General features: G+C 32.7%; 1 protein-coding gene across 1 annotated transcript; it reads left to right on the plus strand.

Moving 5' to 3' along the window:
• Positions 1-5,298: 5,298 nt before the first annotated feature.
• Positions 5,299-13,645, plus strand: LOC114316407 (receptor homology region, transmembrane domain- and RING domain-containing protein 2). The gene is made up of 4 exons (XM_028263068.2): positions 5,299-5,777; positions 6,722-6,949; positions 9,915-10,319; positions 12,712-13,645. Exons 1-4 carry the CDS (start codon positions 5,654-5,656, stop codon positions 13,272-13,274), a joined length of 1,320 nt encoding a protein of 439 aa, XP_028118869.2. The 5' UTR covers positions 5,299-5,653; the 3' UTR covers positions 13,275-13,645.
• Positions 13,646-14,522: the final 877 nt, after the last annotated feature.

Here is a 14,522-nt window from a genome sequence, read left to right on the forward strand (position 1 = left end):
GTCAAAAAATGAAACGAAAACAAAATCAAAAAGGTAAAGTTTAAGGGTTAATTTCAGGCACAAATTAGCTTCTTCTTCTTTCTTTCTTTTTTTTCAAAAAAGAGAAATATTTTGCATAGGATTCAGATAGACAAAACGATATTTTTTATTTTATAAATATTTTCTATTAAAATAATGGGTTTACTACACTTTCTATCTTTAAATTATCGTCAAATTATTTACTTAGTTCTTGAACTATCGATTAAATCTATTTAGTCCCTAAAGTATATAATTCAAAGTCTATTTAGTTCTCAAAATATCGATTGAATCTATTAAGTTCCTAAAATTAAAATATTTAATTCAAACTTATTTAGTCCATAAAAGGATAATTATAAGTATTATAAATTAGTAAAAGACCTACCCAATTAAGATTTTATTAGAAGAAAAAAATATATTTTTATTTTATCTTTAAAATGTGTTTTATTTCATTGTGTATTTAAATTAATATTAGAGTCTAGTTTTTCAGTGTAGTTAATAAATTATAGGACAAATTGTGCCTATAATCCCTATATTTTGGTCATTGTGCTATTTTGGTCCCTATAATTCTAATTGACTCAATTTTGATCTTAAATATATGAGTTTGTCTCAAGTTGGTTCAATTGATTATAATTGGTAGCATTTTCTGTTGAAAATATGCAAATAAGCGACATGTGTCATACTTTTAAGGTCAAAGTTATAAACTTGTTCAATTCAATAAGTTAATCTCAACCAACTTAATGACAATTTTTTGTAAAAAAATAATAAATAAATAACTAACAATTTTATCAATTGGATCAAATTAACACAAAACCTAAAATTAAGTGTCAAAATTGAGTCAATAGAAAGTATATGAACTAAAATGAGACAAAAAGCAAAAAATAGTATTTTTAAAATTAAAAAAAAAAAACCTATAGGTGTCCTATAAGGGTCAAAAGACATTATCTAATTAAAATTTCAAGACATTTTACTAATTTATAATACTTATAAGCTTAATTTTATTTTTGTTATTTTTTCAATAACTAAATAGATTTGAATTAAATATTTTAAGAACTTAATAGATTCAATCGATAGTTTAAGGATTAAATAGACTTTGATTTATATACTTTAAAAACTAAGTAGATTCAATCGATAGTTCAAAAACTAAGCAGATAATTTGGCAATAATTTATGGGTATAAAGTGTAATAAACCTTTTATAATACTTGACATTTTATTTTTTTCCTTTTAGGGACTAAATATATTTGAATTATATATTTTAGAGATTTAATAAATTCAATCGATAATTTAGGAACTAATAAATTTTGATTTATATACTTTAAGGATGTAGTATCGATAATTCAAAGACTAAATATATAATTTAACTATAAGTTAAGATTATAAAATGCAATAAACCCTAAAATAATTTAATTGGTGTATACATTTGCAAGAATTTATTGGTAATAATATTGCCTAGTATGTTCTAATGACAAAACATATGAGCCCACACTAGCACTAATATATGATATTTTGAATAATGAAGTAATCTATTCCACCCACCAGGCCTCAAGGATAACGTCGGATTAATTAAAACACATCGAGTAGAGATAATCAAGCCCCCTATCATGCCATGCCATGACATTTCTGGCGCTTATAATGGGATTTTGCCAAGCCAAAAACAATTTATTTTGTTTATTTATTTTATAATCAGGTGTCCTCGTTATCTTACACTTTTATGATTCCTTAGAATGAATCGAACTCAAAACTTTAGAGCATATTTGGTATGATGAAATAAATGAAGTGAGAATGGAATACAATGTTGAATGGAATGGAATATACATTCTCATTTCATTGTTTGATTGCCAACATTGAATGACATAGGCATAGGATAATAATTTTCATTCTCACGTTTGGTTGTGCCTATAAAATTAATAGAATGAAATAAGCTTTTATTATTTATTTATTTTTTAACAAGTTAGTAATAAATAAATTAAAATTTTATATAGATCATGATAGTGTTGATAGTTGTGGAAGTGGTGGTTGTGGTGCTGCAGCATCGATGGTAGTGATATATAGTAGTGGTAGTAGGATGTTGGTAGGTCATTGTGGCGTTAGTGGAGGTGGTAAAGTGGTGTAGTGGTTGCGATGGCAGTGGTTGTAGCAACGGTGGTGGTGCCGATAGCAAGCAATGGTAGTAGAGTGGTGGTTCTCACAATGGTGATAGTATTAATATAATGTTTGTAAAAGTGGTAGTAGTGGTGGTAAAGTAGTGGTTGTGGCGATTAAAGCAGTGGTGATAGTAGGGTAGTGAATCTAATAATAATGATAGTGGTGATTTTATGGTTGTGGATGTGGTGATAGTAGTAGTGGTGGTACTGGCGACATCGCTAGTATGGTGGTACTGGCGACATCGGTAGTATGGTGGTGTGGTGGTGGTGGTTGTGGTAGAAATAGGGTGGTGATGGTAGTTATAGTGGCGGTGGTGTTAGGCCTAAATTGGGGAGTAATTATTTTAGTCAAAAAGTCACTAAAAGTTGTCACATCACTCTTTTTACTTTTCTACATATCATTTCATAAAAGTCAAAAAATTACTAAAATAGTATATTTCCAAATGAAAAGGTGGTAACTAAATGATAATATTTTTTTTTTAAGTATCAAAAAAATAAAAATAATAAAATTTTATGGTGATTCCATGATTGAATGGAATGGTCATTCACTAAGTTGGAGGATGGAATAAGCATTCCCACTTAGTTAAAGTATACCAAATAAGAAAAAGGAAATACAAAGATAGAATGAGCATTCTATTCCAGTCAATTCCATTGTATCGAACGTGCTCTTAGATCTTATCACTAAGTTTTTATTGTCGAGTAAATTATTTAGATTGAATAATTTGATAAATAAATGATGAGAAATGGAAGGAAACAAAACTCTATATATATAAGTTGAGTGAGAAATGATGATAAATAATTCCAAAAAGAAAAAACAAAAATAAAAAAAAATGAGAGAAATATAATTTTCTTATTTTAGGAGCTTCATTTATTAATCCAAATTATGAGATTTGGTAAGAAATAAACTAATTAATTATGTAATTATTATAATATTTCTATTATCTATTAAAATATTAAGAAGAAAAAATAAATTTTACTCATACTTTCATATCACACTTCAATTTTTTACTTATCCAAACCTAATAATTAGAAAACACACAATTCCGTTCATTTCTCACTTCAATCAGATGTGACAATTATTTATTTTTTCTGGTCTTACGATCTTGGCCAAAGCATTTGATGCAATTTTTATTTATAATTTTTTTAATCCAAAAATATTAGACTTTAAAAGTTGTTGTTTTGAGAAAAAGATTAAAGGTTAATTTTTTTGACTTTTTTAACTTTTTTTTTTTTTTTTTAAAAAATATGTAAAAAATATGAAAGATAATATGACCTAAAATAAGTTAAAAGTTATAAAATAACTTTTAATCATCTTTCCAAAATATAGGCTAAATAAGTCAACAAAACAAAATGTCACATCTAAAATATAATCATTTTACTTTTTCTCTCACAAAAAATAAAAAAATAAAAAATTCTTCTTAAACGGAACTAATTTAAAAAGGTTAAATTAGTCAAAAATTCAAAAAGTCACGCTTAAAAGTTCTTCCAAAATAAACCCATAGAATTGTTTTGGGAAGTGAAAAAAAAGTTTTTTAGGTTCTTATGAAAAGATGTGCAAACAGTATGGATGTGATATAATTTTTTAAGTCTTCTTTTTTTTTCGTTTTTTTTTTTGGAAAAATGTTCAATCCCCCCTCCAATTCCCCCACTCCCCCCAATAATGTGACAAATAATACCAACTAATTAATTCTATTCAAAGGCTTCTCTCTCCTTTTAAAATTATTTGCCATATCATTGTGAGAGGAGTTTGGGGAAAAAATTTGGAGAGGGGGATGGAGCATTGGAGCATTGCTTTTTTTCTTTTTCTTTTTCTTTTTTTTTTCTCTTTTTTGCCAATCAATAAATGAATAATTATAAATATAAGAAATATTTACATCAACAAACAAATTACTAACCTACAATAGTTAGAAAGTCAACTAACCCTAACATAACTAATATACTAAGTCCAAACCTAAGCCCAACAACCATTACTAACTATATACAAACCCTATAATAGGATAGAAATAAACCATTATTATAAAAAGTAGTTGAACCCGAAATCTCACACCAAATAGAGTGTTATACAACCACTAAATCAAATGCCTGATTATCTGATAATAGGTTATCTAACAAAATGCATCAAAATACTATATTTTGGTCAAATAAATAAATAAATAAAGAGAGCCCCCACACATAATTGATAATAGTCTAGGCCAAGGGGACAAAAACAAGGAACAATTACAATTTTGTGTAGATTTTTTAAAATAATTTAAGATCAGTATAAATTTTATGAATATTAATAACTAAATCTTAAAATTTTCTATGAATTATAATTATTTTGTGAGAACACCCAATAGTTTTATCCTCCATTGACTTGATATCCCTAGAAAATGATCAGCCACCATGAAACTCACACTGCACTTTGATCTTACCCAAAAAGTGAAAAAGGTAAATATACATAAATTTTGATTTTTTAAAAAAAATAAATATATATATATATATATATATTTCCCTTTCTTGCCTGAAAAAGCTTAAAAATCCCCAAATCATACACAGAGAGAGCATCAAAGAATCTGAGACATGGAAGCTGATGTTTCGATCCTGAAAACCCTAATTTTGGCGTAACTTCCTACTTACAAATTATACAATAAATATAATTTAAGTAAACTATAAAATAAAATAAAAAATAATTATTGAAAAGTAGGAAGGTTTTTTTTTTTTTTTTTTTAGATTTTAAAAATAGATATGCAGATAGGCCATTTTACATATAAGGTAAGGAGTATTGCTTCTCCAACGGTGAGCGCTATCAAAGCAACTAAACTATAGTTTTGCTATATGTTCATACTAAATTTGGTACAAATTTTACCTATAGTTAAAATTGCCAGCACAACAATATCATTTAAAAATACTATTCGTCTTCTTTCTATTCCCTCTCTCAATGGATGAATTTAAAGAATTGAAGTCGCCGATGTAGGAAGACTAGCCAGACAATCAATTATTTATAACCAAGACCAAACGTCCGAACACATTGGTTAAAATTGATTAAGCTAAAAAACAATAATTTGACTATTGAAACAAACATTAAAAATATCCTACAACTATTTTTAATTATAATTTTAACTTTTTACTTTACTTTATTACCATTGGAATTGCTCCAATAAACAAACAGACAACTACCATGAATAGAACCACAGCATCAACGTATCAGAAACGCATATACCATATAGTTTGATCTTACCCAAAAGCCGAGAAAGGTAAATATATAATATAATAAAAAATTGATTACCCATTTTCATTTGCAATAAATTAAATTAATTTTCTTTAAAGCACTTTCCTTTCTTGCCCGAAGAAACCGTAAAAATCCCCAAATCACACTGGGAGAGAGAGCATCAAAGAATCTGAGACATGGAAGCTGATGTTTCGATCCGGAAAACCCTAATTTTCTCTCTCTAGAACTCATATCTCTTGCTCGTGTATTTTGGGTTTGTGTTGAATTTCTCAGATTTGATCAGAGATGTCGAAATGTTTGGTGCTGGTCTGCTGTTTTCTCTCTCTATTGACTTGCGTGGCTCTTGGCAACGTTGTCTTGATTGGAAACAACGTTACCTTGTCTTTCGAGGACATCGAAGCTAGCTTCGGTGAGTTTCTGCTGGCTCTTAATTTTCTATTCAAATTGTTGAATTGAGTTTTTGGAGTCTTTAAAGTCATTAATTTGATGAATTTTAGAATTGGGTTTGTCGTTGTAGTGACTAATTTTGAATTTGGGGATTGAGAAGTGAAATATCTATGCATGTTGCACTGACACTTTCTAGGAATTTTAGAATCTGTGTCAGGTTTTGTTCATTTTTTTTTTGTGTAATGAGATCTGAGTGTGATATGTGAATTATTAAAAGTTAAACCATAAGTTCAGGATGTGGTCATCTGTAGTCAGTCAGAAATCCGGGAATTATCAAATTATTATGCTGTATTAATTCAGGTTTTATTCATTTGATGAATAAACTGGGGTTTGATTTTAAAGTTATGGCAATAACTTAGAATTAGTTTATCACTGTTGTGATGGCCACTGTTACATTGACTTTTCTACTCCTCTTGAGTACCCATGTCCATCGGATATGACAAGAGTAAGGGTGAGGGATATGTGTCCAACATCTGGACCCAGTTTAGACACTCAGATCCCCTACTTTTGTAAGATGTATGAAGACACACAATTTGCTAGTAAATAAACATTTCTAGCTTCTCACACGAATAGGAGATACAAATTTCATATTTTCCATAAATCCCATTTAGTTTGAAGTACATTTCCAAATAATTTACAACATCTTAATTAAAAATATTATACACATATATGTATAAGACGTGTCCCTGTACTCATACCCAACTTTTGGATGCATATCCCAATATTCTAAGACTTAAGTTTAAGAAAATCTTACACTTAGACACGCGCACACACCCGATATTCATACCCAGGTCCTTGTAACATAGGTGATGGCCATATTTTGATCAAGAAGCAAGTATTGAGTTTTAAGCTGATTGAATGCAATTTTTGTGCATTCCTTAATGTTTGCTCCATTTGTGATTTCAGCTCCAGCTGTAAAAGGGTCTGGGGAATGCGGCACATTGTATTTGGCTGAGCCTTTGGATGCATGCTCGCCCTTGAGAAAGGTTGATTCAACTGTAAAGGGCACTTGTTCCCCATTTGTATTGATTGTCAGAGGAGCATGTAGCTTTGAGGATAAAGTTAGAAAAGCACAAGCTGCTGGCTTCAAAGCGGCCATTATCCATGACAACGTAGATGGTGATTTGGTAGCAAGTAAGCGTCTGTTCCTTTGCAGAACTTTATACTGATATATTGTTTAATACTTTGTGTCGATGTACACTTTGTGAATGTATTTTTTTATTCTCCTAATTAGTCAGATCTATGGGCCATTCTTGGTTTAGTGGTGAAAACTGTAGCTCTCAAGTTTGAGAATGAGAGTCCAAGCCTGAGCGCAGTCACTCTGTGTGAATGCAGCCAGAGGCTAGGTTTGTTCATAGTAGACCTCATCCAGCATATTTTGTAATCACCATCACAACAAATGGAGTTAGAGACATATTATTCCAATACCATTCATGCTTGCATTGATATAGTAATTTGTGTCAGCAAATAGTGAACAAATCAGTTTTCTGTAACAACTAAGAATGAAATGAACCTGTTCTGAATTAAAGTTTACATAGCTTTTCTTTAAACTTAAAAACAGACTTCTACAATATGGCCCAATGACTTTTTGAGTATTAGTAAATAAACACATAATTGCAATTTTGGGTCTCAAATTAAAACAAGAAAAATTACTCTCAAGTAGGAATGGCAATTTCCCCCCTACCACACCCCGTCCCCACATCCCCTGCCTTGCACTACATGTTTTTTTCCTGCCCCAATAGGAAAGTGGGACAGGACAAGGCGAGTGTTTTTGCCTCTATTCCGATTATTTTTATTAAATCTCTTTTTATGTATATGGTATATATAATTTAATTTTCTTAAATATAGTGAGAGTAAACACCAAAATATTACTCCTAATTCTTTTTTCTCTTTCCCTCATCTTAGTATCTTGCATATTTTAACTCTCATAACTTATAAATCACTATCCGTAACATACTATATTATCTTTCACTTTTATTCGAACTAAGATTCCTACAGTTACAAAAATTAACCTGTATTTGTCCCACCTCTGATACCTCCCCAATTTGTCTCCACCCTGCCCCATTGCCATCAGTATTTGTGAGGTTCTAGGCTTAAAACTACAAGGAAAACATTATTGAGGTTGAAGTTTGTGAAACACTAGTGTTTGATCCTTGAATTCAGAAAAATAAATAAATAAGTAAATAAATAATTTGAAGCAGTCTAACAACTTCATTTGATAAATCTCATTTACGGGGCCTTACTAGTATAAGGACTCTATTGTTACTAAAAATGCATCAACAACTTTCAAATCTCATCTACAGAGTTTCATCTAATTTCACCAATACATGACTATATTTCATATTTTTAAAATATTTATTTTATCTTTGAAGGGTAAAATGATGTTCACAAATCAAAATATTGCATTTTATGTATAAAATGGTAGTCTTATCCATTTACTTATATGTACTTGTTGGGTCACATGTCCAAAGTCCAATTAGGCATATCGGACACATATCCCATACCCTTGTCAAGTGTTTGACTAGAGTGTTTCAAAAGTTTAGAAGAGTCCAAGTAACATAGATTGAAACAACAACTGGGCCACATTTTTCTACTATGCCAAGATTGAGGTGCAAGCGGTGATGATCAAACCAGGGTATGTACAAGTTCCCTTGATGGGTTTTCCTGAATCTGCCAACACTACGGAAACTATGGTCGATTGGTCCTTCATTTGAATGGAGATAATGACGCCACCTTCACAACCTTCTCCCTTTTCTCCCTATGTTGTGGCAAGGTAGGGCGGTTCACTTGAGTTGCTCAATCACTGCTTAGCCCAATTCTCATGATGAGCTAAAGTACCATTTTCATTGATCTAAATCTCATCTTATATTTAATGCATATCCATGCATAATTGACCTTTGCCTTTCATTAAGTATAGCCCTAGTTAATAGAAAACTGTGATGTTGACTTTCCTGTGGGATATGTTATGGCATTAATACTTCTTTTTGTAATTGCAAATCTGATTGTTGTCAATCTGGTCTCACTTTGTTTTGTTTATAGGATGTAATGTATGTTATATCAAGTAAGCATTCTCCCAAGAAAAAAATAAATATTGTATCTACTTAATTAAAGTTGTGAAATTGTTTTCTTGTGGATATGATATGAGGCATGATCTGTTATACCCTAAGAAGCACGGACACTTCTAAGAAGGTGACGTATCCGTGTCGTGTCCGTGTCAGACACCGACACTCTTTGGACACTCTTAGGACACGTGTCCGATACTCTTCAAAACGTGTCCTATTTTTTAAATATTTTTAAAGACCCGGACGCTCTTTGGACACTTGGAAGACACACGTGTCAATTGTTTAAACACATGTGTCTATTGATTATACATATGTGAAACTAATTATAAGTTTGAACAAAACAACTTAAGATACAATAATAAAACAAAAACCATATAAATTTATAGGAAATAGTGCTATATTGCATTTTTTATTATCTTTGAATGATATATTCATATATATAATATATAATAGATATATAAAATTATATATTTCATGCGTGTCCTCCACATGTCGCGTCCTGCATTTTTTTAAAATTAACGTGTCGGCGTGTCCGTGTCGTATTCGTGTCGTGTCACGTGTCCGTGTCCGTGCTTACCTCTAGTGCAAGGTCATGAAAGTTATCTAAGTGATTCTTTTTCACCCTTTCTTGATTGTTGGCAACCTTTGTTAGTAGCTAAAGAACTCATATTGAGATAGGATGAACACCCAATGTTCAAAATTTGAAGATGATGGTTTTTCTCTTAAGTCCCAATTTTATCTTTGGATTGCCTGTTTTCCACTTCTCCCGAATTAGTTAGCTTTCTTTTAGTGGCTGAAGTTAACCCTTTCCCCTCCCTTTCAATGGTTAATATTTGGCCTAATAACCTTGAGGTTATGGGTTCAAGTCTTGGAGCTCCCACTTTGTGCATTTTGCCAAAGGTTGGGTGTATGTTCAATCTTTTCCCTCCCAAGCACACATTAATGTGTACAAATTGGGCCTTTTTTTTTTTTCTTTTTTTTTAATATAGTTTTGTCGTATCTTTGAGAGTAACTAATCAAGCCACGTGAAAATGTAGTGGCAGGAAGTTCAGCTGGTATAAAAATACATGCGGTGTTCGTTTCCAAGGCTTCAGGTGAACTACTCGCAAAGTATGCTGGCGTTGGCAACATGGAACTGTGGATAATCCCAAGCTTTGAGAACTCAGCGTGGTCTATCATGGCAATATCTTTTATTTCTTTGCTTGCCATGTCTGCAGTGCTTGCTACTTGTTTCTTTGTTCGAAGGCATCGCATAAGACGAGAAAGGCCTCGAGCTTCACATGTTCGTGAATTCCACGGGATGAGTAGTCGTCTAGTGAAGGCAATGCCAAGCCTAATTTTTACAGCTGTAGTAGAGGATAATTGTACCTCAGCAACGTGCGCTATATGTCTTGAAGACTACAACGTTGGAGAGAGGCTTAGAGTACTGCCATGTCGACATAGTAAGTCTTCATTTCACCATACTCAATAGTTATATATCTTGCTGAAAGTCATATATAGGTGTTTGAATTGTTGTCTCTTTGGATGAGCAATGCATTTTTGGATGGTCTTCATATTATTAGGCAGTGTACCTCTCTATGATAATAAACTCTTGTGCTGCCATATGGTTGTATTAAGCCACAAAATGCTCTTTGATTGCTTTCGATTTGGTGGTGCAGTTGATATTTTTAGGTCTACTTAGATATAGTTGTTCTTCATTTTACATATTGTTGTTGGAATTTTGGATTCCTTGTTTGAATCTTACAATGTGGTCCTATTCAGTAGCCTTGCAAATTTGACTACTGTAAAAAGACTTTTTTATTATAGTGTTCCATAGACTTTTTAATCAGCCAGGGTTAGAACATAGTAAAAGAGGGCAAACATGCTCAACTTAAAAAAACAGGCCAAGCACAAGAAACAAAAGAAACCTTATTCTCAATATTCATGCTCAACTCAATATCGTCGTTTGCCAAAATCTATTACATAAAGGCCTAATTATGGGTATACCCTAATTAAAGTAACCAAAATAAAACTCAACAAATCAAAATATAATATAATGCCAATTCCTTCGTGATTCATATGACATATCCTATAAGCTCTCAATACCATCATTCTTATCCTAAAAAATCCTTGTGTTCCTCTCCAACCAAATAAGCCAAAACACCGCACAAACCACACACTCCCAAAGAACTCAAGCTTTGTTTTTAAGGCCCAAAAAAGGTCTACACTCAATCATTGGCATTTGAAACTACACAATTATTACAACCTAATAAAGCGTTAATAATTATCTTTCCAGTGTCATGGTAACTTAAAAAACATATAATTAATTCATTTTTTTCAAAGTACGCTCAATGTGAAATTCTTGATTTGCGCATTTTTTTGTCATCAAGCTCTTCATAATTCTCCCGCATAATTGAGAAACTTAACCTTGAGTTCTTCATATTGGATAAGGAGCCACAACTTTATGATTCATATACTTTTAAAGGGTTGAAGTTCCAAAATTGGTTCAATATGATCAACACTTTTGGATTAAAAAAAAAAAGACAGCATACCATTCTTTTTTGCAATGCTGTTTAATCAATTTGGAATGATGAAGGAAAGTTCGATTAGTTTGCAAATTAAGAACATCAATTTTTTATTTATTTTTTTTATTTTTTGGTGACAATAAACAAAGAACATCATTAGATTTGTTATGATCTTGAAATTTGACTCTATTCTCATCAATTCCTTTGACTTCCTTGATAAGGTCAATGTGTTATTTAGGAGTTATGAATGGTACTGTGTGAAGGCTGAGGTTGTCCTTGTTTCCTAAGCCAGGTAGACCTACACCAGGGTCAAAGCAAACTCGTGGATACAATCTCAAATTTATATATATATATATATATAGTCTGATAGGATCTGCTAGACTCCTAGTACAAGGATTAAGACTTTAAAGCAGGAAACTGAAAAAAATTATGGCCTCTGAGAATATTCTACACCTTGCATCCAAAATTAGACTCATGGACATATACTACGTTCCATGTTTAACAAATCTGTCAACTACGAAACTACTTTTGACTAGAAATCTTTTCAGCAATATTTTTTTTGGTTGAAGTAAACATTTGCTAAAGAAGAAGCACCACAAGAAGGGGCAACCCTGTACACACGAAATATTCAGAAAGCAAAACTCTCCTCTCCTCTTCTATAAGGAAAAAGTCTCCCTCAGCCAAAAAAAATGAGACAAGAAGAGCCTTTCAAACAAATGATAGAATGCCCAATAGGACATCCTATTTCTCTCATTCCATACACACTGAACATGGAATAGCCCTTCCTAAAGCTTCTCCTAGGACAACCTTTACTCAATGCTGAAAAGAGAGATCTGATTGAGCCAGACATCACCCATTCCACGCAAAAATAGAGATCACCATATCCACACCACATGGTTTTGTCTTAAGACTGACCAAGAAGTAACTCTAAATTTATGCCACAACAACTCAGTGAGTTAAGCTCCTTGCATTTGGTTCCTGACATGGGTCAGAGCCATTTCTGATGTGGAGGTGGCATTAAAGGGGCTGTGTTGGTCTATCTACCGAACACACCAGCTTTCATTCTACATTATCTGATAAAAGAATTGTGTTTGATAAACTTGCTCATTGACTAATCTGGTTCAAGTATGTCAGGCCTATATGCTTCTTTGTTGGCTCTGCTTAGTGAAATAATTGAAATTTATGATAGTACTGAGTAGAAGGAAATTAATTGGGCGAGGTGATGGTTTAAAAAAATCTATACCACTTCCAAATTCATATGTTATCTAAATCATTTTGTTGATCATCTTATGTCAATTTTCATTATAACTTGATCTTTGAATTTTGACAGAATTTCATGCGTTTTGTGTTGATGCTTGGCTAACCACATGGAGAACCTTTTGCCCTGTCTGCAAACGCGATGCCAGAACTAGCACAGGCGATCCACCGGCATCAGAACGCACACCGTTGCTTTCGTCAAGCCCGGCTTCTGTTGCTTCATCTTCGGTATTGTCATCCGTAAGATCATCTTTAGCATCATCTTCAGCCATACAGATAGCCCCAGCTTCATCTCGGTCCCCTTCAGTTTCTAGCACTCCTTATATGCAGCAGTCTCTTCAAACCTATCGCCAATCCCCTTACTTAAGTGCTAGTCGAAGCTCAGTAGACCTTAGAAATGCGTCTTCTCAAAGATCTCACGCTTCTTCCTATTTAGTTTCTCCACTCTCAATGGGTTACCCATCTGCATCGCCTCTTAATTCTACATATATGTCTCCATATATTCCTAGTCCTAGTCCGGGCAATGCTTCAAGTTATGTTGGGTCTTCAAGTCATCAGCCACACCCGCTGCATTGTAGCGAGTCAGCTGCAAGCTTTTCTCCATTTGCTTCTGCTCAATCTCTTCCGGGATGTTGATTCAAACTTTTTACTCTTGTTGCCAAAGCTCAATTGGGAGAGAGGTGAGCAAATTGTGGTTGAGTTCCTTTGATCTCTATTTCACACTTCTCTACACATGACATTGCTTTGGGTCCTTCTGATGTGACATGTGTTGCTTGATTATGAGAGATTATTCCTAAGCTGATGTGTTACGCACCTGTTTGTACATTGTAGAATACGGCTTGTGTTGATTTTCTTGAACTCAGTTGATAATTATGGGTCTTGCGGTTTGTGTTGTCAAATGTTTACAGAGTGTAATGAAGAGTGTTTCATGCCGTGTTTATTTTTGTTTGACTTTGTAGTCTTTAATGGTGAATATAGTTGATGATTGATCTGGGCCTCAGTAGAAATTTTGTGCTGTCTGGAATCCCATGGAGTCAGTTTTACTCTTTTCGATGCTCTGTCTGTGTTACTTGCTCACTGCACTTTTGTGTGTATGCATCCTGGGTTTGGGTGGGTGCCAATTTTTGGTAATTTTTTGTGGCTTGTTGCTGGAAAATGGAAAGTGTCAAATTGTGGATCTCCTCCTATAGAGAAACGTCATACAATCCAGCTCAAAGTGATGAGGTCTCTAAACATGGTCAGCTAGCAGAAACTGAAATAGGGAAAATATTCCCATTGGTAAGTAAATATCTAGGGTTAGTGAAGTGCTGGACTGGATTTAACTGTCTTATAATTTGATCTTTCAGTAGCATTCTTCTGATGTTGGTCAACATGTTTTCAAGTGTGCCATGGTTTGTCTGTCTCGTACATTCAATTGTGATGGTGAAGACCCTACAATTTTGGTCAAATTTTAATGCCTATTATCCATCAAATTTTGTTATATTTAGAAGAAAACAAAAATTGCAAGAAAATTATTACAATTACACCATCCTCAGACAGACTTATTGAATTACCAATAGTGAGTAGCATTAGATTTTAACTGTTCAGGTATTCATGTCTATCAACAATTCCAAGCCAATTACCAAAGATTTACACTGCTTGGTGGTGGTTCGATTTTCATCTAATTTCAAAGCAAGACAAATTGTATTTTTTCATTACATTTCTTTTCTCTTAAACATTTTCTCTGAAGTCTTTCTGAGAAAAAAAATTCTCAACTTTCAAGGTAAATTTTCTCAACCTGATCTGTCAAAAGAAAAATTCTCCCTCTTCATTTTTTCTGATTCCTAAACTTCAATTCTCTGTTAATATTTCCCCTGTTAATCATAATCCTCAATGAATTCTGAA

Source organism: Camellia sinensis, chromosome 3 (assembly GCF_055761805.1).
Source record: "Camellia sinensis isolate YWXY chromosome 3, ASM5576180v1, whole genome shotgun sequence".
NCBI classification, from domain to species: domain Eukaryota; kingdom Viridiplantae; phylum Streptophyta; class Magnoliopsida; order Ericales; family Theaceae; genus Camellia; species Camellia sinensis.